Raw genomic sequence first — 24,949 nt, forward strand, 5'->3', positions numbered from 1 at the left:
GGCGTGGGGTCCTCCCCGGGCTGCAGGTGGGGATCTGCTCCAGCGTGGGCCTCCGTGGGCTGCCGGGGGACAGCCGGCCTCACCGTGGGCTGCCCCAGGGGCTGGGGGGAATCTCTGCTCCGGGCCTGCAGCACCTCCTCCTGCTGCTGCACTCACTGGGGAGCTGCGGGAATGCTCCTCTCACACTTTTCTTACTCTTCTCTCACAGCTGCTGTGCAGTGTTTTTTACCCTTTTTTAAATAGGTTATCATAGAAGTGCCACCAGCATCACGGATGGGCTGAGCTTTGGCCAGCAGCGGGTCCATCTTGCAGCTGACTGGCATTGGCTCTGTCCAACATGGAGGCAGCTTCTGGTGTCTTCTCACAGAAGCCACCCCTGAAGCCTCCACCAACTACCAAAACCTTGACAGGCAAGCCCAATACACAGCTGTAGCTCATAGAGGGAAAATTTGTGGTGCAACTGCAGCTTTAGATCTGGATGTTTCAGATAGTAAGTGCAGAATGACTGCTCAAGGAGTAAATTGTCAATTACTGAAAAGTGGTCCATGTATATTACTTCTTGTTTCTAAAAACTGTCTCTAATGCTTTTGTAACTAGATATGGAAAGTGGAAAAAGGGCCAGATGGAAAAGCAATTGTGGAATTCTTGTCCAACCTCGCCCGCCATACCAAAGCGGTAAATGTTGTGCGCTTCTCTCCAGGTGGCGAGATCCTAGCATCTGGAGGAGATGGTGAGACCTGCTATTCATGTGTCTTATGTGAGATTACTGTAATATTGAACTAAATGTAATGCATTAACAAAACAGTGAGCAGGAAAGAAAGAAGCTTCGTGTGGTTTCTTCTACAGATGCTGTTATTTTATTGTGGAAGCTGAATGACAGCAAAGAATTGGAACCATTAGTTTTTCAGGATGAAGATGAAGCTCAGCTCAACAAGGAGAACTGGACAGTTGTTAAAACTTTAAGGTAGCTTAATATTTTACGAGTTTCTTTTCTGTTCAGTGTTTTTGATTCCTCAGTGGCTTTTACCATCTGGTAGCCTTCTGTTCAGTGTATATAGAACTTCAGTGCTCTCTAAAATTTGCTTACTCTAATATTCATCCTTTTATTGTACTTAACTTTTTTTGGATGCAGTGCCAACCTACATCTTCTGTTAAGGCAGAAGGTCTGGCATTTATGTGACATAACTGATGTGCTCTGAAATTGGTTCCTGAGATTTGCAGTCACTTAAAGCTTAGCACAGAGATATAAAGTAAATGTGAAGTTTTATTTACTAGCTTTGTAGTGGAAATTTTGTTCATTATTATGTTACAAAAAAGCATCAGTAGATAAAATGATTCATGCCATTTTGCCAGACGATAGCTGTGACGCTCAACCAATCTTTTTCAGTTAGCTCACTCTAATAGTTGAAAATCTACTGTATTATACAGCCTTTGTTTCAAGTGTATGATGATTAATAAAATATACACACTATGCCTGCGAAGACTAAGTGAGTATTAGCTGATAGTGGCTGAGGCATCAAACTGCAACGGTGTTCTGCTCTCACTGTCAGCTGAGATCTGAAAGAACTTAGTGGTTCTGGACTTGGAAATGCATTCTGAGTGAACAGTATGTATAACTCTGCCTTGCTTTCAGTGCGGTATGTGTTAAAAGTTTTGGTCTCTATCTCTCTATACTGATAAAATCATGAAGAATTTACACTTGTTTATAAAAAATAAGTAACTCTGTTGTCCATAACTGATACATTCCTTGCAACTGCTGAGGTTTATGTGAGAACAGTTTTGAAAGTGCTAGTGGGATTGCTTGAAGCATCAGCACAATCCTTTAGGAACATTGGAGTTAATCTCTTAAAGCAAACCAACTAACTCGATCCCCCTTCCCTAAACTTGGTGTTGCAAATATGTATTTTTAAAGTTACCACACTGCATGATAAATCTTGAAACAACAAGCAATACAAACTGTTTTTGATGGAGCCCTTCTAGGTGGTTCTGAATGTCTTGCAACGTTTGTTCAACTATATCTAAATCAATGTTAATTTTCTGTGTTTCATCTGGTTCTGCTGAGTATGCATGTTTTTTTACTGCTTTTGTGAAACCTGTAAATATGCAGGAAAGTTTTCTTGAATGGCAACACTTCTTAATTGCTTTGGTGTAGTGTTTTATTTTCTGTTTGTATGAATCCTAGAAATGTTCGTTTCCACATCTCTAGGTGCAAATTCATAAAGGACTTCAAATGTGTATTCATTGTCTGTGAAAAAGACCTGTTGAAAAGGCAGACTTATTTTGAATAGAATTAGGATGTGCTTTGTTAAAATGTTCTATCACCTTCTGAATATGGAAATTTTTTTTTTAAAAGCTGAAAGTCATGCTGTTAATTTACTTCAGTGATGCTTTTTTGCATCTTTTTAACCTAAAAATGCATAAAACTCATGTTTACATGTAGCTGTCAATTTTTGTAATAATTGGTTTCTTCTCTTCTGACTTCTAGAGGCCACTTAGAAGATGTATATGATATTTGTTGGACCTCAGATGGAAATTACATGGCGTCTGCTTCTGTAGATAACACAGCTATAATGTGGGATGTCAGTAAAGGTAAATGCTATGTTTATCACTTGCATCTCCAGTCCTGGTGGAAGTGCCTCATGGTATTTACCAAAAGAGTTGAAGGCATCTTTTTTTGTGATTGCTGGATTTCTGGGATTGTGAGGCAGATAGCCCAAGATATAAAGATACTCTCAGGCCAACAGAACTTATATATAAGTAATCTCTTCACCTTGGAGTATTCAGGAAATAAACTTCACCCAATTTTGGCCCCAAAAAAACTCTTCTACAAACAGTTTATGTATTACTTACTCCACCCAATGCCCCAACAAACAAAACTTGACTGGTATCAGGTAACTAACTACCTAGGTAAAAAAATGGGAAGTGAGTATAGGATGCAGGCTCTTTTTCGCAAGATGTGACGCTTTTTTAGGCTCCATTAGGCAAAACACTTCTGTTCGTTCACATCCCGCTGCAGTGGGATTGCTTGTATTCTCCAAGAAAGGCCCATCTATAGAAGTTCTGGTAGTAACCAGTTAGGTAAGGTTGCTTTACAGTGGCTTGACGTTTTTTTATTAGCAGTGTAATCATTACTTTCACTTTTAATTTAATGTGGAAATACTTAACTTTAGAGAAAGTTAACCTTTTATCTCACATTTCTAATACCCAGTGTCTAATTAAGAAAAATAAACTAGAATCCAGGTTATTTTTTCAGTGCACGCACACATGAAAATTCAAACGTTCTGCTGCTGATGTTTTTTGTGTTCTTGGTTTGGGTGTTTAATGTCTCTCCCATCTGAACTGTCACATGTACTCCTTTCCAAAAGTCTTTACTATAAATACATGAATGTTCAATTAAGAGTGTGCGTGTTTAGAGTGTAAGTACGTGTAGGGGCATTGCGACCAGATGTCTCTTGCATCTCGGACTGCTTGTAATGACTTTAAAGGGACATATCTATTAGAATTATTACTAAAAAAAGCTGGATGGCCTCTTAAGCTGATATGTTACTTGTGTGTGGTGTTTTCCATTCTCACTGCTTTCTTTTAGCATGCAATTAATGCCACAGAGGGCACTTGTGCCTTGTAGGCAGAGAAACAACTAGTAAGTTGGAAGTAAGAAGCCGTTACTGGAAAATGTAGGCTCTGTGATTGAAGTTGTAGGTACCTGCAAGGAAAGAGTTTCAAGGATAGCTTCCAGTAATACCCAGGCTAGAAGCTTGCATGGTTTTTAAAAAAATGGCCGGAAGAAAATTAATAATAAAAATTCATAGGGCTGTTCAGTACAAAGAGAGCATCGCTGGCTTAAGTCCTTGAGGTACAAACTGTTGGCTGCTTACAGGGTATTCTGTAGAAATATTATTATGTTTTTTCTCTGTTACACTTTCCCTTAGGCATCTGTTGTTGGCCACTGTTGGAGACAGAATACTGCACCAGAAGGACTTCTGGTATTATGCAGCGTGGCCTCAACTCCATTTGTGTAATCTTTCTGAAGAGCTATTGTCTTTGAAACTTGTCAGCTTATAGTATTTCTTTGCAACAAAGCAACGTTTAACTAATAGGAAAAACCCGCACCTGTCAATAGTATTCAGAACAAAGTATTTCATGAGAATTATCTATAACTTTACCTCATCATGATGCCTTGGATCTGAGACTGCAGAACATCAGTGGGGTCAGAGAGCTCATGCCTTTGAGAGATCTTCATGGCAGAAGCAGCTGTGGAAGAACATGAGATAGCAGTGCTGTAGAATTGTTTCTGAAAGCTGCCCATGTGTAAGTGTCAGTCAGCATGTGTGTAGTGTATTTTTTTCAGCACCTGCTCGGCAGAGTAGATGACTTTATACAGCCCCCTAGGTGGAAGTTATGTTTTAACACTGGAATTTCTGGCTCAGTATTCAGCCAAATTCAGTTAGCTCTTGAACAATATTCTAGACTTTCCTGAAAAGTTCTTGCTAAATCACAAAGGCTTTGAAATACTTATATTTTGAAATATACTCATCTAGCATGTTTAATGCCTAAGCCAAGCTGCTTATCTGAGTTAGTTTGTAGGGAGCAAACCTTAAATTGGCACGTCACGATTTACTGTACTTCTGAAGATTCCAGAAATAAAGCAACTATTTCTGATATTCTTGTCAGGTACCATCAAGTTAACAGTTTGTATGTTTAAAAAATTATTTCTCTACATTTTGAAATGTTGTGTCTTGTTGTATTTCTGAAATGAAGAAATTATTTAAAACACATTTGAATTTAGAATCTGAAAACTGTTTGTAATTTCAGGACAGAAGGTTTCAATATTAAATGAACACAAGAGTTATGTCCAAGGAATAACCTGGGATCCTCTAGGCCAGTACATTGCAACTCTGAGTTGTGATAGGTGAGCTGTTGGTCTGAGTGTTTTACCTTAGTATTCTCTCCTACTTGAGGATGAATTAAAGCAACTGTACAGGATATAGTGACTTTTCTTTTAAATTTATGCAGATTGTTCTGTAGGAAGGTTGATGTGAAAGTAAAATGATACTTTAGTTAATCTTTTGCTTGTGGTAAATGATGCCTGAAGTCTGAGTGTCCTCTCTAAGCAGCAAATAAGCTTACATAAACTTTTGTAGAAATTTGTCCTCAGGAAATGAGTTTTCATGGTATTAGTCATTAGAGATACCAATTACATCTTAAGAGAACGCTGCATTCGCTGGTTGTTAATGAGCTAATGAGTTCACCCTTGTAGTTTTACAGAAAGATATAAACAAGTTAAGAAATCAGTTAAAATGTTTTTCCACTGATACCTTTCTTTTGCCCTCTTGCTCCCTTCATCCCCAACAGTTTTGTAAGTGATGTCATCAGGAAAGCTAAATGCACACTTCATAAACTTGGCCCTTGTCAGAACTTTGAGTGAGCTTGAACTGCTCAGGGCATGTGTGCTGCTCTGAAGGGATTCGCAGCTGGCTAATAAATGCATGTCGTCTGGCACCCACTGCAAAGAAAATTGCCGTAATAGTGGAAAAGTAGTTTTGATTTAATATTTACAATAGGCTCAGAAAAATGGTAAGTTAACGGTGACTAGGTCATCATGAGCCTCTGTCTTCTGATAATCGGTTATGTGAGATTTGTGTGCTTTTATTAAAATGAACAGCAGTGAAACACAAGTAATACAATGATGCACAGGTTTTTCTTGGAGTGAAGCGAGGGCATGAACTAACCTGAAGAGGGGAAATCTCCTCCCCCCTCAGGTTTCAGATGCTTTTCTGCAAGATTAGTGAACAACATCGACTCAGTGGGGGTCTAACAGGAGCCAGGCCAGTTGCCAGGACTGGGCACTCACCAGCCCGGCGTGGGGAGACCTCTTCCCCCTTTTGGCAGACCAGCTCAGCTGTGTGACATCCAGAGCCAGTAGTTCTGCAGCTGTCTCAAGCTGTCTGTCACAGCCTCACCTTTTATTTTCTCTTCCTAGCTCTGACCAGGATTCTTTGTGGAGCTGTTTCAGCACATTAAATCGGCAGAAAACTGTCTGGTTTTTGTGTTAGGTTGGTTTTCTGCCAGCCTAACAAACGAACATAACTTGGTGAAGGTCAGAGCTGGCAGAAAGGAGGAGGTGGTGGGATGAGCGGTTGGGTTTGCTTAGGCTACCTGCAGCTTTAGTAAGATGAAGTCACGGGAGGAGCAACGTTGTGTATGGAGACGTACTCCAGTTTTCATTTATTCCAAAGGAAACTGAGGCACAGAGATGTAGCTAATTGTCTTTGAGGTGAGTTCCCACTCTGCAGGAACATACTGGCTCCTGCAGCACAGGTAGATATGGCACGGTCGTTCCCTGTCCACCAATTCCCTCATTCCTCCACAAATGCATATGCTGGTACTTCATAAACCTTAGTGAGTCAAATAATTGTCAGTGATTCATTGGTTATTTAGCCATCAGAACATGTCCCCCCTCCCCCGTGGTGTCTCGTGAACAGAGTTACAATTCATGTGTGATTGTCATTTATATTTGGCGGTCCTGACTGAGAAGTGAGGTCCTGTAGTGTTGTGTGAAATTTAGGATGAGAGGAGGCTGTTTGTAGGTAACTCTGCTCTCTGCCACGTAGGGTCCTGCGGGTATACAACACGCAAACCAAGCGTGTGGCATTCAATGTGACCAAGATGCCATCCGGATCAGGAGCTGAAGGAGAGGTATGTTTTTCTGCTACTAATGGTACTGGAGAATGTACTGAGTGCTATTTTATATGAGTTGTTCTAGTCTGTGAAACCAAAGGGGCAAATATTTTCTATTGAAGTAATCTGTATATCAGATATTTTTGTTTCTATCTCACCTTTGCATTTTGTAAATAGAGACAGCTTCAGGTTTCCGTGAACATTACAGAAATGACTAAGAAAGAACACTGCCTGCTGCTATTGATCTCTTCCAAGTTCAGCTGATTAAAGTAGTAACACAATGTCTTTGGTTGTAAATGTTAAAAATGGTGTGGAAAAAAATAGTATACATAGTGAATTCTTAATAGGAAAAACCTCAAACATGTCTGTCGGTAGCTGTAAGTTTATTAATGGATATGATATAGCAATAATATTTTAAACTCAGCAGTATGAAATTTTCAAAAATGTAGTCAGATTTTTAGGAAAAATATGAATTAGGGTTAGACAGAATTTCCTAACTTTTCCCTAAGAGTGAAAACAAAGAGCTTTTTTCCCCGAACAGTTCTAAGTGATAGTAAAATAACACCTCCAAGCTGGCTATAACCTTTTTAATTCCTTCTGTTCCTTTTCTTTTTCTGTGAAAACATTTGTAACAGTTTTATAGAGACTAAAGAACAGGCCTGAGAGAGGGCATTTTGCCATTATAGAAGTTCTCTTTAAACCTCTAATGCTAGAGTTAAAATTAAATGCCTAAGGAACAGGCTTTTACATTGACTGTTAAATAATGTTGTTCTCCAGGTTATTACTATTTTTTGATTACTGGTCTAATGTGACTGCTCTTGGAGTGTTTTCATTAATAGCTGAAGAGGGATCAAGGACTATTTTTCTTAGCTGTGAAGAATTTATAGCACACCAGAAAGTGAGTTTGAAGGAGCCATGGTTTTTAAAACATTTATCTTTTATTTTAAAAGTTCCATCAGGTTGGATTGTACAACTGAATGGTTTTTCTCACTTGAATTCCAGCTGACACGTTCATGGCACTTTACACAATCCTGTTTTCAATGTTACAGGCTAGGAGCTATCGGATGTTTCATGATGACAGCATGAAGTCATTTTTCCGCAGGCTCAGTTTTACTCCTGATGGCTCCTATTTACTCACTCCAGGTATATGAGAACGTGTACTATAACTTATGTTGTATCTATTATGTTCTAGTTTGAATGTGCATCAAGATTGCTTTCAGACTGCTAGGGGATGCTTATTTATCTTAATTATGCAATTCCTCATTCTTCCTACTGATGAAAATAAAGACTCCGTGATACTCCGTTAGCAGTCCAGAATATCGACTTTCTCCTGTGATAAAAATTGTATTTATGGCACTTCTCTGAACTGAAACATGTAAAGTGCAACAATACATCTCTGTTAAAATAGAAATGAAGAATAATGAGTGGTTTCTTTTGACTGGTTTCTCTTTGTTTATATCGTTTCTTAAGAACATTCTGCAGTCATAGTAAAAATAACATTGCAAGGAGGGGATCAGTTTGCCCATATAAGCACTGCTTTTATAGATGTCTGGCAACATCAAAACGAAGCTTTGAGGGGGAAGTACATAAGGGAAACAAAACAGCACTAGATAAATATTTGGGATGCCTTTTTAAGTTGTGTTCAGGTTGCACAGCTCTTGCCCAACTGACAAGCCTAATTCCTGAGAAGCAGAATGTTTATGGACGTAAAGTGTGTACTCAGTACCTTTTTCAGTTGATGAGTAATGCTTTAACCTTTATTTTTGCAGCTGGCTGTGTTGAATCAGGAGAAAATGTAACAAACACCACATATGTTTTCTCCAGAAACAATCTTAAAAGGTAGAGTTTAATAAGATCAAAATACCTTTTTATTAAAAAAAAAAATAAAAATAATTAAATGCTGTTTTCTGAAATACTGATTTTTTATGAAAGGCCTGTAGGTCACCTGCCATGTCCTGGAAAGGCAACTCTTGCTGTTCGCTGCTGCCCAGTCTACTTTGAGTTGAGACGAGCATTTAATAAAGGTACTGTAAATCCTTCAGGGAGTATGATTTTACAGCAAATATGTGAAAAGGCCAGTGTGGCTGTTTACTGTTTTATGCCCTAGCCTTTTAACATTCCGTTAAGATAGTGTTGTACCACATCTTAGAAGCTGTTTCCTGATTCTAAGACCCTGAATTCACCTTAAGTGCCTTGTGAGTAGCTTTTGATACAGTGGATAAATGTTTTTACTCGGCCTCTTAGGCTACAGAAACACTCTTTAATATTTTTCTTTAACTTTTAACCATTTTGTGTGAGTAAAAGTAAATAATTTGGCTTAGCACTAAAGGAGTGACCTAGTGAAATTTTTCTGTTAGTCTCAACCACCCACATCACAGAAGTACCAGAGAGTTGGTGTAGTTTGCAACAACCATTGATGTTTATTCAAGGAAGCCAAACCTGAAGCAGTGCTGGTGTTACCGGCCAGAACAGGAGTTTTGAGTTGGGGAAAGGATTGTATGAAGTTGCATGAAAACTTACCTGGAGATTGAAATCCCACTTTATTGTGAGCCCAGTGGGTCCTGGAGTGTTTGTATTTTAACAAGACTGGTCTTACTGTGGTGAAAAGGCAGAGCTTTGCTCCTTTCTTTAGAGAGTGAGTTTGTAGTATTCCTTACAGGATTTAGAGATTACCTGTTGCTGTGTTCTGTATTTTCAGCATTGTAATGGTGTATTGCAAAGTAAGGAGATGAGTGTCTGCTGTTGGTCTCTGTAGCTTCTCCAAATGGAGTGTTTAGTTTCTGCAACATACAACCGGAATAGTGAAAATCTATGGTAGTCTGCAAATCTATAGATGTGAGTACCTTACATTATGTTAATGTTAATGGCCTGGTTTAGTGCATAGCTTCCATAATCATCATAGAACTGAAGGGGAGCTCTATGTACTAGGAATTTATGAAAGCAGCTAGCTAGCACTCAGCTTCCAGTGGAAGTTGGAATAATCTGGCCTTACAAAGAACTAATCTTGCAGTGAAAAGACTAGCTAAGAGCTGAACCCAAGATAACACAAATAGAGCTAAATCCCTTGTTTGGACTGAGTCATACGGAATATAACCTGGTGGTATAAATTTGTCATGACCTTGATTTACACTATATCCTAAGGTGTATTTGTTTGGACTTTAGTATTAAAGTTCATATAAATATGCTGAAAAATTTCAACTGGGAAATATGACAAACTTTACAAAAAAATAGTAGCTATCCAGATGGACAAAGCTTCTGCCAATTTCTCTCTCTTCAGCTAAGACAACAGAGGGCAAGCTTCAGGCAACAGAAATGGTAGTGCTTGACTTTAAACTTTACATTTTATAGACGTGCTATCTTCTCAGCCATTATCTTGATACTGATTAATAATGAAATCTTTACTTAGATTCATGACTCAGTGCCGTTACAACCTTGCAATGAATGCAAGAGAATTCTCAATGTGTTCATTTCTTTGCATTCTAGATGAAATCAGTCAGAAGTCATCTCCTGCTCTGTTTAATCTGCCCTATCGATTGGTGTTTGCTGTTGCTTCAGAAGATTCTGTGCTTTTTTATGATACTGAGCAGCCCTTCCCCTTTGGTTATGTTTCTAACATACATTATCACACCCTGAGTGACATTTCATGGTAGGTAATTGTTATATTCTTAAGATTTGTTGTGATGGGGGAAACGTCCTTTTTACATGTTGAAGTTCTGCACAACATCTTGTGTCTTGCTTTGTTTCGTTTATGACACTTATGTGGTAACTGTCATCGCAGTGTCTGAACAGCAAACCACCTCTTTCTTGACCTGTAAACCAGAGAATTAGGGTTCTTTCTTGGTTGGGAGACAAGGTGCAAGCACCCTGGGGACAAGCAGATGGAAATTTTTATGAAAGCTAATGTCCTGGGTGCCCATGAAAAGTACTTATTTTTCAACCAGTATAACTGGTAATGATGAAGTTATTTGGAGGTTTTGGAAGTCATCTCGCTGAGTTTCAGGTGTCTGTATCCTGGCCAAGTTCTGCTTTATCTGCACAGTTCTGCTCAGTGGTTCTTCATGTATGGGATGAAGTAATTTATCTGACTTGATGTGGAGAGTCAGAACTGGAGCTGAAAATGGAATCCAAGTCTTGCAATCAGGATGCACCTTTCTACTGGACATGCCTTCTTCTCTTCTGCCTTTCTAGGCAGTATACCTAAGCTGAGGAACACATGGAGACCTCTTTTTCAGAAGTTATAATTGATGCTCAGACACTGTGAAAACCACTGTCTGTCAGGAGGAGGGGAGTGGAAGAGAACAGAAAATCGAGTAGTTTTAATCAGTGATAGATAGACATTACTTGGTGAAATGAGTGCGAAGAGCCCTTTCAGGTGAGCACCACGGTGATTCTGAGCATTGCCTCTGCTTGGCACAAGGAGCAAGGCCAAAGAGCTTGAACTGCTCTGCTGGTCTGAATGAGGAAAGCTCAGCAATATTTCAGAAACTGTGGCTGAAGATTTGTGTACCTGCAATTGAACCATACTTTGTACCAGCTCAAATGCACGCAGGTGCTGGCAGCAGCCTATTACAGGTGATCTCAGATGACACCAGAGAGATTAAATCAGATGCAAAGGCTGGAATTGAAGATCTTTTGTTCATTTGAATTGGATGTCTTTCACTTGACTGCAGTTTTATTTAAATGTATGCATGTACTTGGGGAAGGGAGGAGGAAAAGACAGGTACAGTATGTGTTATAAATGGGGGGGTGAGGGTTGCAGAAAAGTTCTGACCTTTACTCTTAATGATAAAAAAAATGAATCACAAATAGGTCCAGCGATGGAGCCTTTCTTGCTATTTCTTCCACGGATGGATACTGTTCATTTGTTACCTTTGAGAAGGATGAACTGGGAATACCACTGAAGGAGAAGCCACAGATAAATGTCAGGACTTCTGGTGCAACAGAGAAGAAAGTGAAAAAGAGCCAGTCACACAAAGTCATTTCTCCAGGCTCTAGGCTGACCGAGGGGACTCCTCCCAGGAGGGTCACCGATCCTAGCCCTCCCACCCTCCAACCTCGAACACCCACAGCTGCAGGTAAAGACTTGTCTTCCACACCTGTTGGCATAAAAAATGTTCCAGTCTCATCCTCAGACGAGAGGAAAATTGGCCAGCCAGCCAGCCAGAGCACTAAAGTAAACCAGCCCAGGAGGATTACTCTCAACACTTTACAAGCATGGAGCAAGACGCCAAGGTGAGATTTATATTGCCGTTTCCAGTCGTAAATACGAAGGCCAAGACAAGCTGTGCTTGTGCTACATTTAAAGGTTGAGGTTTAGACATAAATTCCCAGCACTGTGTCTTGGTGGTAACTGTCTTGACATGGAACTTTTTGTTCCAGTTGTACTGCAACTGAAAGGTCAAAATGTCTCCTGAATCCTAAATATACAACTTTTATTTCTGTCTGAAATGTGAGGCAGTAGCAAAGTTAAGCTGACCTTTACGCCTTGTCCATATGGCAGCAACAGGCATCTGTCTTCAGGTCCCATTTTCTGTACAAAGATGGTACCTGAAGCCTTCAGCTGACAAGAGCTAAAGACCTTTCTGACAAGAAACATTTTAAGAAGTAAAAGTGCAAGTCTAGACAGGCCCTCAGTGTGCACAGTCATGGGTGTGGGATTTAATGCATTGATTGAGGTTATTTCCTAAGGTGAAGATCTAGGTTTTTAGAAATTGCCTGTAATCCATGTATTGATTGTCAGACAGCCTGCAATAAAAGATCTTTAGGTGGTGTGCAACAGTGAGGAGACAGCCATGCAATTAGAGGTCAAGACCTTGTCAGCAAAACAAGGTTATTTTAGAATTAAAGGAGATTATTATAACTTCTCATAGGAATGTTTTAATTAGTAGGTGGCTAGGGAGGAAGTGGTGAATGAGAAAGCAGGATAGTGGTTTTCATCAACAACCACAAAGAAAAATCTTGGAGATGATGGCTTTCTACACACCAGTGTTCATCTGTACTGGAACTAACAAGTTAAAACGTTGTAGGTAGTTGACAGTGACTGTTGCCTGGAGAGTGAGGTGACTGGTAGAGCTAATTAATCTTTTTATTTTTGAGAGAGAGAGAAACTCTATTTAATCATATCAACTGATGATGCCATGAGTGTCATCTTGTAGTAGCATGCTACTTGTAAGACCTTTTTTTGTGTGTGTGTGATTCAATCCTCTTCTGCTTTTGTGCTTAATTTTTAAGTGCCATCCAGAAGAGATCTAGCAGAAAATAGATTTACAGTAAGTTCTAGTGGACCTCAGTAGGCAAAAGAATTCCCTAGAGTTTTATGAATCTCAGGTATTAACATGGACAGGGCTAGGAAGTAGTAACTGCAGCTGGTCTTAATTTTAAAATACTTGAATTTAAAGTATTTGACCAAGATATTGTGCTTTGAAGGTGAATATCAAGCGTTGTGCCACATAACAACATATGCAAAAGTACTTTATAGTGGAAAATATCACTAGTGGTATTTAAAGTGCTTCTAAAAAATGCTCTGTTCAACATAGAACAAGAAGAAAAAATGCATAGTAAAATGTATCTAAGCTACATTTAGATTTAACTGATTCTATCTGAAGTAAATATTTAAATAAAGTATTTGTGGAAATGATGGTTTTAAAGCCATTGAACTGTTTATGCTCTTTTAAAGGAGAATAAACTTGATTCCAGTGAAGCCAGACACACCAACCTCTGCATACACAGATACAGTTCCTGTACCTCCTTTCTCAGAACAGGAACATGGTAAGCTTTTGTGGCTATTAATATGCAGCAAAGCCTTTTGCTGATTAGCTCTTTCCATTATAGAGTTATGTTATAAGCTATAAGCTTATAACATGAGCACAGTCAAGCACAAACCTAAACCTAGTTGCAGATTCTAAAGCTTCTTCATTGTATTGGTGTGTTTGAAAGGTGCTTTTGACAATATGAAATGTGTTCTTGCTGTGGTTGCTCTTGGGCAGCTGTTTATGTGACAATGTGTTACTACAGCTTTTATAGTAATGGAGTATTTAGCTGAAAATTGAAAACTTTATTAAAAAATTAGCTGAAAAATGAAACCAAGAAGAGTAAATTCACTTGGATGTAATCTTCTCCAGGTCCTACAGGTGGGTTTTAAAGACCAGGGCGGGGGGGTGTGTGTGTTTGTTTTGGTGAGTGCTGAATTGTTTGTGAATTCAGCAAACCACTATACTTTTTAAATCTGGATTTACTTAACTTAAATGATTTTCCTATCTGCTTGTTTCAGAGAGGCCATTACCATCTGATGACAGTCTTCAAAATCCCCCAGCATCGAAACGTCCTAGAACTGAGGAAATGTCTCTTTCTACATCTGCTGAAGATCAAATCAGCTGCGATTCAAATAAAGGCTAAACTTTTAGTAGACTTTTCACAGATTGAAGGTGATGCAGCCATATCTGAGAGTGCATTTCTTTTTGCAAATGTTAAATCCTTGATTCCTGATTAAAGTACTGTAGGTGTATTTGACCTAGTGCTGTGAAGAAAGAAACTGGCAGTAGAAGACATAGGTTTCAGCAATATAGCTTTGCAGAAGAGGAAATAGTTGGGAAGTGACTTCTAAGTGCGTTTCTACTTCTTGAAGACGGCATTCTTCAAGAAATGCCACAGCTTAAGGAAATCAGGGAAATCTGGGTACTGAAAAGCCATACAGTAACCTAAGAGTCTCCATCAAAGTCCCCAAGTTGATATATTTATAAAGTATTATGTCTTCCAGTAACCTGTCTGGCAAAAGAGTAGAATTTCTAAGGACTTAAATGCATTCATAATGATTTGATCTGGTTTAAGACAAAAAAGTTTCATTCAAGCATCTTGGTTTGTGTGTTTTGCAAAATGCAAAATAATTCATGCTCTCCAGTACATGTGGAATGGAAGCTGATGTTTACGTGCTCTGAATGCAGCAGCACACAATATGACTGATATGATTGAAACATAAATCAGAACTTGTAACTGCAAGAAACAAGAAAGCAAAAGGACGAAACCTTCTGAAGACTTGTTATAAGCATTAAACAGCGGAAGAAAATTCTTAATTTTGGGTTTCTGTATTTAAAGGGAAAAAAAATGCAGGCATGAGGTTTTCCTGAGGCAGCAGGATTTGAGTGTAAACATTAGAAGTTTCTCCCTTTTCTTTTTTGCAAATCTTAACTCCCTTAGCCTATAAATCCAGTGCGTGTTAAACTTCTAACAGTTGATTTCTTTTTAGCATTTAACACTTGCACAAAGCATTTAGCATTTAATAATTGAACTAAGACCTGCAGATTGAAAACAATGAGACCAAAATATTTGAAAATCACTACACTGGATTTGCTGTGGTGTGCAGACTTAGCCTCCAGAAACAGAATGCTCAGCCACAGTATTCTGAACTCGTCCACTTCATTTTGTGTAACATCATGGACTTGATTTTAATAAGTAAAGTAATTCTTAAAATGTGAGTAGTCGTTCTAGCTTGATGATAGCATGTAGAAGTTTTAACAGAATTTTTTTCTCATGATTTGGGCTACTCTTCTATCATTTGAAGTTCCATAACACGCAGGAGGGGAAAGCTGCAATTCATATTAAAGCTCTTTGACTTTCATTCTTCTCTGGATTTGGTTGGTTTTAAGGTGTGTAATTTACTTAGTATTTGTTTTCTCTCAGTTTCTAAGTGGACTAAATCTTTAGAAAAGCAGAAATACAAATGTTTCAGAAGTGATTCATAAAAATTTCATAGGGAGGAAATATTAACAAATCCTATGTCAGTGTTTCAGGCAAATAAAGTACATTGCATACAATTGAATTTCAACAGAAATTACTAAGCAAGGAGTTGTAGGAAACTAACTGCATCTTTGCTTTTAACCAATGAGATGATGATGGAGGTACCTTAGATTTACCCAAACCTGGGTTTTCTTCTAGTGAGGACTATAAAGACTTAATTACCAAGCAAAGCCACATTTAGAACTGTTTTTTCCCCAGAAGTTTATAGAGATATGTAAAGTAAAGTTTGTAGAGATACTTGAGTTGATAGCTGAAGCTGGTATTTGTAACTAAGATGTATTGCTGGACTTGCTCTTTTATGTTTTGTCCAGTTTGAGCTATAAGAATATTGGTACTCCGGCCTTCTGTGGGACAGTGACCCACTTAGCACAGTACTGCAGTGTTTTGTTTTGTGCACTGCGAAGGATCCTTTGAATTCAGACTTGGACTTCTAAATACTCATTGCAAAGCTATCCTGATAGGTACTTTTAAATCTTCTAGGTGTTTTTTTTTTTGTTTGGTTGTTTTTTTACACAGTGTATTTCAAGGTAAACTATTTCTGTTGAGAACTACTGTAGGTTGGGTTTATTATTTTAGTGTTATTGGCATACCTGATCTCTGTGGTCTTCAGTCTTCAGATGCAATTAATTGCCAGAGTATTCATCTTTTTCATACCACAATCATTTGGATTACATCCACATTTGTTTATATGGTTGCTCAGCTTATTTTCTCTCTGCCTTACACTCTAATTGGAGCTGTAAAGTTAATGCGGCTTTCACTGCTGCCATTTGGAGACTGTTTTCACATCGTGATCTCTGTCAGAATGCTCTGCCTGGTACTTCATCTTCCCTAATAGGAATTTTTTTCCCTTTAGTTCTAGTTGTCTCTTGCCACTATGATTTCCTACTTCTCTGTTAATTCTGTTACTTACACACTACTTTCTCAAATTTATACAGCACTAGGTTTTTCACCTTTTTCTATAAACGTATGCCATAATTCGTATAATAAATTGCTATCTGACTATCACTGTGATAGTCAGAACTGTAGAATCCTGTTTTTTGTGATCCCTGTTTCAGTCTCCAAGAGGCCATCCCCACATAACATTTGTACTTAAATCACTGAAAACTATTCTCACACTGTTTAGAGAAGTGGGTTCCTGTTGTGTTCGGTCATGCACTAGACTCTGCTCCGAGACAGAACATGCTTTCGATTGTCTTGCCTTCAGTTACCAAGTTGTGATAGACAGATTGCTACAGGTACAGCTCTGGGTGGGAGCTGGCAAAAAAAGAAGAGAAAAATGTTGGCATGCTCCACCTGTAAGTCAAAACCCAGTTAACCATGTGTGTCCATATAACAATACAATCTTGTCTGTCCTGATCTGTTTTAAAAGGTTAGACTGCCATGTTATTTGTCTTCCAGCCCATTGAAAGGAAATTGAAAAGATGAGGGCAGAATCACACAAAGCTGCTGGAGCCTAGGAGAGAGCAGCCATGGTGCATAACAGGCATAAGGGCAACATGCAAGCAGTCCTCATGCATGAAATGTGTTCTGTGTGCAAGAGCAAGAAGACCTACAACTCTTACTTACGTGTCATTTTTTATTCCTGCCTAGAAGGGCACTTATTGCTGCTTCCCTCATGTGTCAGGCTAGTGCTGCTCAGTCAGTAAGAGGTATTTTCTGTTGTTGAGTTACTGCAGGTTAAAATCACATGGATCTCTTGCTCCTCAACTAAAGCTTGTGGATGTACTACCTTAAAAGCCAAATACTGCTGTGAGCCGCTGAACTAGTAAGGCCTTGTTTCATCTGGGTATACAGCTAATTGCACTAGGGGTTTCAAATAGATTTTGCAGCTTTTTAGATGGGGGAGGATTCACGAGTGCCTCGCTCCTGGAAAGACTTCCTGGTGTGTAATAGTGGTTAATTTGTAGACAGCTAGACATCATGCTCCTGTCCTATTGATGTTAGTTTTAATTTTTCTGTTATCCAGCTACCTATATTAATACGCCTTGTAATTATTTAACCACTGCCTTTTTGTGAAAATTTGGTTGATGTTTGCTGATAGATTCAGAACAATCTCTGTATTGTGTGTGCACATTCTCTATGTTTGCATAAACTTAATTTCTGAAAAAGGAAAACAGGCTTACCAAGTGACTGTATTGTATGTGTGTGTTCTGCTGTAGCAGTTGCAGGATCACAAAGAAGAGGTAGACTGGAGTCACATGATGACGCGGGGTATCCAAAGCTACACGATAACAGGATTTGCTGTAGGAAACCTATCTCCTTTTCACACCGCCCTTTTCTTCGTGCTACTATAAATGATTTTCCTGTTGCAGTTCAGAGGCTGTAGATCATTGCTATATGGGAATAGCAAATTTCATCATGGAATTTATGTTGATAAATCAGTATTACCAACCACGTGAAACTGGAGGGAGGTCATTCCCAAACATCATACAAGGGCCAGGTTTTTGGAAGTACTAAGAGCTCCTTGGGGGGGGTTGGACTAGATGATCTTTAAGGATCATTCCCAGCCTAAACCATTCTATAAGTAGAGGCTGCAGCCTGATGCATTGAGCAGTACTGTTTTGTCACTGTCTAAAAGCTCCTACAAACAGAAGGTACAGCTTTTTAATATGAAGAATTATATGGAACAGTGGTTGTTTTACCAGCCCGCTTCTAACTCACCTTGTAGATTGATTAGTACGTCTTGCAAACAGAATCTCCCTTCTGCTTCTGACTTTTACTAACATACAAGTATGTCTCAGCAAGTATAGGAGATGTGCTACTTCAGATCTCCTTTGGCAGTTGAGGAACGCCATCGAGTACCTTTTCCTAACTTGAAGCTCCTGTTTGCACAAAGTGGAGATGCCCATAGGGCATTGAGGCTACCAGCTGGACTGTCATTCCTTGGCATTTCCCTGGGATGAGGACAAGGCTCTTAGAACAACAGGCAGAAAGACATCTGTAGCAGCCCTAAATCTGTAAGTGATTCCTGTGCACTCTGAATCCAAAAAGGAAATAATGGTTGGGCAGACGTGAGACCCAGTCTGGTACCTCCTGATTTTCTCTTTCCCACATGAGAGGTGGGGAAGGGCCTTAGTTGTTGAAAAGGAAAAGGGTGTGGGTAGAAATGCAGATGGCTGGAAGAGGAAAAGTCAGGGTGTGGATTAAATTTTTTGTGTTGGGATGTAGCAAGATATTTGAGGGTTGGTAACTGAAGGAGAAGAAAGGGCATTTGGGAAAAAGAAGTGGATGGGAAGCTGAGAGTTGCAGAAAGCCTGATTAGTGGTAGGTTGCAGAGGGGGGAGTTTGGTGTCATTGGGAGTTCCTGTGCAGAATGCTCAGCCCAGTGATGATCCTTCTTAACCAAGAGCACCTAGTTTTCCAGGTTGGGTTATAGTTGTACTATTGCTTCCCCCCCACCACCCCAGAATGGGTTCTTTTCTTGCCACAAAACTCTTAAATTTTGCAGTCTCCTGCCAGCAGGTGACAGCATTCCCCTATGCTAAGCAAACTAAGCAGAAATTCACCTCTACTCCAGTCGTAGGTCTACTTAAAGACATTTCTCATCATCTCTTTTTTTTTTTTTTTTTTCCTAAAAAGAGCACAGCCTCTCCTACTCCACTCAGCAGCAGTGTATCACGCAAGTCTGAAGGCTTTTCAGGCGGGAGCTGGCACTGTAGACTCTCCAGGAATTGTCCTTTGGTTAGCTGAGGTGACGAATACCCCCGGGTTGCAGGAGCAAGGAAGACTTGTACATCCAGCAGGACCTCTGGCTGTGGAAGCAACCGGCCAGAGGTCCTGGCAGTCTTAATGGAGAGACTGATGTGAATTTTGGTATTGAGAAAAGTCTACCAGGCCAAGAGCGTTCAAGGTGCAAGACAGTACCACGTTCACTAGGTATTTTTGCCCACTCCGTGCCTTGTTCCAGACAGGCCTGCTCAGGAGATCTCTCAGCCCTTCCTTGGCAGAACTTACACTGCCAATAAGCTCTGTAGCAAAATCCCGACATTTGGTACCAATTACCATTCTCCTTAACTAGCCCAGAGCCCCACACAGCAGGTCTGTTCTTCCTCACACGTGAGGTTTTGAGGCGCTGCCATTTTCTCCATCCTGTTTCTTCAGGGAGTCACCAGAGCTTCTTGTTGCGGAGAGACGGTTTGCGGGAGCAAAGGTTTGCCCTGACCTGGGCTGCTCAGGCCTTTACCAGGCGGCCTTTTCTCTGCCCCTGCTCTTCGTGCCCCTTCCATCCATGGGAAGACCTTCCGTGCAGTCTCCTCATCTTTCTGCGACCCGTTGAGCCTCCCTCCCGCCGCCATGGCCTGCCCCTGCCCGCCCCGCGGCCTGCGTGCTGTGGTACCGGGCCGCAGGTGCCCAAACACCAGCAGAAGAGCTGGAATGTGCAAATGGGGAGCGGCGAAGTTTTTCCCTTGCCGATTCCCTTTCATGTCTGCCAAACCAGCGTCTGCTCCTGTTTTTCTTGAGCCTGACAGGCACTTTTCAGCCAAGTGATATTGCTGAGAATCCGGCTGCTTGTTCCCTCAACTGAAAACCCCCAAAAGCCATGGCCCTGAGCAATCTTGGCCTGCAACCCGAGAGGGTTTGCCTCTTAGAGCATGAATAATTAAAAAGGTTCACAGATTTCTTTCTGTCTGGAAACTGGTCATAAATCCGGGCTTGTGCAGGGACTCTGAAAACCTGATCCTGGTGCTCTTGAAAGGAGAAGAACCTGGTTTTGTCTTTTAACAGGGGAGCTGTCGGTATCTTTTCTGTATGGGCTGATGGGTGCGTGTCTTAACTGCCCAGAGTCTTCGTGTTTGGAGTTTCTTTGTGCTCCAGTTATTTAAAACTGGCTGTCTGCAGGCTCATTCTATGCATCAAGTACACACACACTCTCTCGCCTGTATGGGTGTCCTCCTTTAATATTTTCCATTTCAAATGTTTTTCTTACTGTGAGTTACATTAACGAGGAAAGCTTAATTTTGAAGGGCCTTATTTCTCTGACATTCTTCCCTCGCGTGATGTGATTCTTCGGCACAACAATGATGATGATAAATAATGTCAGGTTTTGTCTCAGTATAAACTTCTCCCATGTATTTAGCCAGCAAAAGTAAATAAATAAGCTGGGCAGGCATTTTTGTTTTGATTTCAGCAAAGCTGAAATAAGGAATTCTTAAATGTTGTTTGCTAAGGGAAATGGAAATAGGCCAGATTGAAATGGGAATGGCTATGGCTATCTGTGTGATCTTAGCCTGTTTAATTGAACCAGTTTAAAATGGTAGTTTGAGCTAAATCACTGAGGGCTGGCTCCTGCATACTGGGAGCTGCAGGAGCTGTGTGGATTATTTTGTTTTCCCTTTTCCTGGCACCAATGGGGTTGCACCAGCTGGATGTACTTACAAATAAATAGCAGGGCAGGAAAGAAGGTATGGATTTACTCTGCAAGTAGAAGAGAGAGAATATGTTGGCTCTGTGCTCCAGCATTCTAAATTTCAGCTTTCACCCCATGAAAACGCTGCATCTCTGCTGTATGATAAGTTATTACAAGGCAATGTCTGGAGCCAGGAACGAGCTAAATCAGTGTTTCTTGCTTGCATATGCAGTAATAACACAAAACAGTGTTCTTCTGCGGTATTTTGTTTAGCTACAAGGTATGTAATTTAGAGCAGACAGTACAGTAACAGCAATAAGTTATGGTCATGGCAATGTATCTCTTGGAATGGTGGATCCTCTGTAGTGGGCAAGTGCGTGTATAAAACAATTGCACTTTATACCTAGATAGTGTTCTTCAACCGAGGCAATTGGAGTACCTTGCCTGGTATGAATTAGTTGCTGGAGTAGGTCCTGGTAGTAAAGACACTGTTGTTTCTATTTTTCTATTTCACTCATCGATTTCTCAGAAATAGAGAAATAATTTTCAAAATGGCATTGGAAGTTTGCAACAACCTAGGAGTATTGTCAAGTGTATTCACGCTTTCTGTTTCTACAAAATTTGTAAGTCTAAGTCATGTTGTTTTTATTAATTCCTGCCAGGAGCTGAGATATTTTATCATGTGACAGGATTTGACCTCATTTTTGGTAGATGTAATACAAAGAATTTTATTTTTCTAACTAGCTAACAAAGCGAAATCCAACTGTTCTCATGTAGGCTGCTGAAGTTCCTTTCCTCGTACGTTTTTTAGTCAGTGTAGAAGAGTTTGTTGTGATACTGCAGAGAATGGGAGGGGTGGGCAAGAGAGAGAAAAAATATAATAAAATCACGGAAAATAACAAATTATCATAACAGTCATAAGATACAAGTAATTCAGGGGTTTGAACATTAAAATTTTACTTCTAAGCCATTTCAGATATGAAGGGCATCTAAGCTGACTACTTGTCCTTTTTTTCTTCTTCCTACTTTCTGCAGTAAGAGGTGATTTTCACTTATATAGTTTCTGGTTGGACAACTGAAGATTAATTTTGGAGTGAATTTTTAAATGTGAGCTATAAATCCATGAGGATCAGGGTCACAGTGGCAGAGGTAATGTAACCCTATCTATTGTACACACATTCTTGCTGTATAAGTCATTACTGTAAAGAAGGGATAATTATATTCTATAGTAGTAACAAACAACTTTAAATATTGGCTTTAAATATCAGATGCAATCTGCTTTCTGTGCTTAATAAATTCAGGATCATGCCTGAGCATTTACTTAAAGTAGCCACATGATGGCAATATTGCTAATCTTTAACTTTATTAATTCCACCAACTTGCTAGCTCTGTTGTTGATTCAGAATAAGGTATGTAATTCTACTAGAATACTGAAGTTCTCTTTTCTTTAGAGGAAATCTTTCTTTCATTATTTGACTTTACATACATGATACCCATTGCATATTTGGCCCATGTTTACATCCCTGACTTCAGGGGAAAAAAGTGAACAGCGATACCATTGATCTGTGACGCCATGTAGTGAGGATGCTGCTGTACCCTGCGTGTGGGTGATGCTGAGGCTTTAGAAGCACGCATTAGCCGTACAATGGGAGAGTAACAAAAAGAGTAAAGGAAGTGTGAAACAAAGATGTTTTCTCTGTAACTGAGGACACAGAGGTTTTTTACAGCCCAGCATTTCTGATAAGCCCCGTGGAGCAATTACTTTATGAACTGTGTCATAAACATATTTTTATTCTCTGTGTTAAAGAATGTGCAAAGCTTGGGACGTATCTCATCAGCTGCCCGGCCAGGGGAGACTTGTGCCCTACTGCGTAGCCCCTGCTTCAGACTGTCCACCAAATCCCTGCCAAACACAAGTGCTTGTAAAGTCCCCAGCACCAATAATGGCAAGGTAGAAAGGCTAATGGCAAAGTCTGGAGAGGGAGAATGGGAAAAAAGGCAGAAGACACCTGTGGCCAAGGAAAGAGAGATTCTTGCATGAAGGGAGGTGTGGCCGAGAGAGCGTACTAGCACCAAGAGCTGGTTACTGAAGAAACGGAGGATAGAGAAAGACACACTGAGCCAGTAGTGGCAATGGTGGGGTGACAGCATGGAGGTAATGGAGGTGACGGCATGGGGATGCATGGAGGTGAGCTTGGTTCTGCAGGGAAAACCATGCCACTGAAATCAAACTGCTTTGTGAGGTGTTCTGTGGGTCTCAGCTCAACTCAGGCAGATTTTTAACAGGCAGGAGGAGAAAATGCTACTTTCCCCCTTTTTGCCTTTTTTTTTTTTTTTTTTTTTTCCCCCCTTTTATGAGCTGCAGTGGAACCTGTAAAAGGATTGTCCCTAGTGAGACCCAAGCAATTTCTGAAATGGTACAGCTATAAAACAGGAGAACAGGATCTGGCACCAGTGAAGGAGCTCAGCCGAGTTTAAGCAAGATCTTCATTAACGTCCTTAGATTCTCAATGTGATAAATATGGGCGAGTTTTGGTGGAGACTGAAGGAAAAATGTGTTCTTTTAGCCAAAGTAACTATCATCTTGACAAACATTTTGCTGGATTGTTATTTGAATGAATATTTAATGTAAACCATGCAACCTGCTCTAATAAGAGCACATTCATAATTTCTAGCAGGCTGGTCCTGTCCAAAATTCACTTGGCTTTGCTCTGGGTAAGGGATACCTTAAGAAGGAAATGTTGGACTGCAGCTACACTTGGCTGAAGCACACAGTACAACGTGAACAGCTGTGGAAGCCAGATTTACTGCAATAAGTGAGGCTGCTAAAATCCTGACATTACTTTGATATTTTTTTTTTAATGAAAAAGTCCAATATAGAGTTTATGACTTTTCATACAGTTATTTATTTTAGGAATAAGAGATCTGCCAAACACAGCAGGTAGTTAATACCCAATTCAGACTGCATTTAAATAGGAAAGGAGCTATTGGCTACATCCTTTGGGACTCTGTGATTAACCCACAGGGAGCCGTAGGTGGCTTTTTCCACATGCATTCAGATGAAACATGAGTTAGAGTTGGCTACAATTGAGTATCCTGAAGTTGAAATCAGATGTAGCAGATAATTCAGCTCATCCTTTGCTGAAGTATTCCTTTCCTTCGGACATGGAAGATAGGCCTGCTGTAAATGGCATCAAGCTGGGATCCAGATTCAATCCCTGCCTCTGTCCTGGACATGGGGTGCGTTAATCCTATGCAGAAGTAAGCGTCGTCGTGCTTTGCCACCATCTGGGCTGTACATGCGTGCTTGGTGTGAACGCAGCTTTCGAGTGCCGGTCTCCGTGAGCGTCCCACGCCCGGCAGTGGCTGTTTGTGCTCGGCTCCAGAGGCCCTACCTTTGGCCCCTGCTCTTGACCATCACCTCTGGCATCTCAGGCTGATTTGGGGGATTATAGGGTTCAGTCACAAACCTGTTTCACCCTGCACCACGAGGGGCTGGGGGTGGGTGTCGTTAGTTAGTGCTGAACAGGCTGGTCACTTCTGAAAACCTCTCCAGTGAACTTGCCAGCACTCATCTAACTCTCCCCTTTGCTCAGTACTTGTCATAAAAAAGCAGGGATATCAATCCTTGTGTCCCTCCTGAGAGTGCTCTGAGGCTAAATCCATCAGAGCTTGTGAGGCTGCCAGTGGTGCGGGCCACATAAATACAACAGGGAAGGACAATACCTTCCATATTCCAAGTGTCTCATAGGAAATGTTAAATGCTAACAGTGCAGGCATTGTGTACAAATGTAGCAGCCATTAGGCATTTATTAATACAGTGCAGTAGGCATCAGGGCTTAGATGCTAAACCTCTTCTTAGTTGGGATACTGGAGCTATTTGCTATGGATGTGACAACCCATTCAACAGGGATTCTTAGGAGCTTTTCTAATCTAAGATCACTGCTCAGTTCTTATCACAGGATCTCATTACTTTGTTTCTACTCTTATCGGTCTCAATCAGCAAGATTTTTAATTCCTTGTCTGTCCGTTACAATAGTAGTTAGAACTGTCAGAGAGGTGGGCTGAAAGAGTTTGGCACAGTTTTGGGTCCCATGATGCACAGAAGTGTTTCAAAGCCCACACACAAAT

The 24,949-nt window shown here is 40.3% G+C and overlaps 1 protein-coding gene across 1 annotated transcript in view; it reads left to right on the forward strand.

Moving 5' to 3' along the window:
• Nucleotides 1–14,073, forward strand: part of CHAF1B (chromatin assembly factor 1, subunit B (p60)) — a 17,245-nt gene extending 3,172 nt beyond the window's left edge. Inside the window, exons 2-13 of the mRNA XM_009696467.1 lie at nt 598–730; nt 847–964; nt 2,486–2,589; nt 4,813–4,909; nt 6,612–6,696; nt 7,728–7,821; nt 8,448–8,517; nt 8,611–8,702; nt 10,162–10,324; nt 11,488–11,910; nt 13,355–13,446; nt 13,949–14,073. Coding sequence (XP_009694769.1) covers nt 598–730; nt 847–964; nt 2,486–2,589; nt 4,813–4,909; nt 6,612–6,696; nt 7,728–7,821; nt 8,448–8,517; nt 8,611–8,702; nt 10,162–10,324; nt 11,488–11,910; nt 13,355–13,446; nt 13,949–14,073 — 1,596 coding nt within the window. The remainder of the gene's footprint in view (nt 1–597; nt 731–846; nt 965–2,485; nt 2,590–4,812; nt 4,910–6,611; nt 6,697–7,727; nt 7,822–8,447; nt 8,518–8,610; nt 8,703–10,161; nt 10,325–11,487; nt 11,911–13,354; nt 13,447–13,948) is intronic.
• The last annotated feature ends 10,876 nt before the right edge of the window (nt 14,074–24,949 follow it).

This window comes from Cariama cristata, unplaced genomic scaffold (genome assembly GCF_000690535.1).
Source record: "Cariama cristata isolate BGI_N322 unplaced genomic scaffold, ASM69053v1 scaffold9863, whole genome shotgun sequence".
In the NCBI taxonomy this organism is placed as follows: Eukaryota; Metazoa; Chordata; class Aves; order Cariamiformes; family Cariamidae; genus Cariama; species Cariama cristata.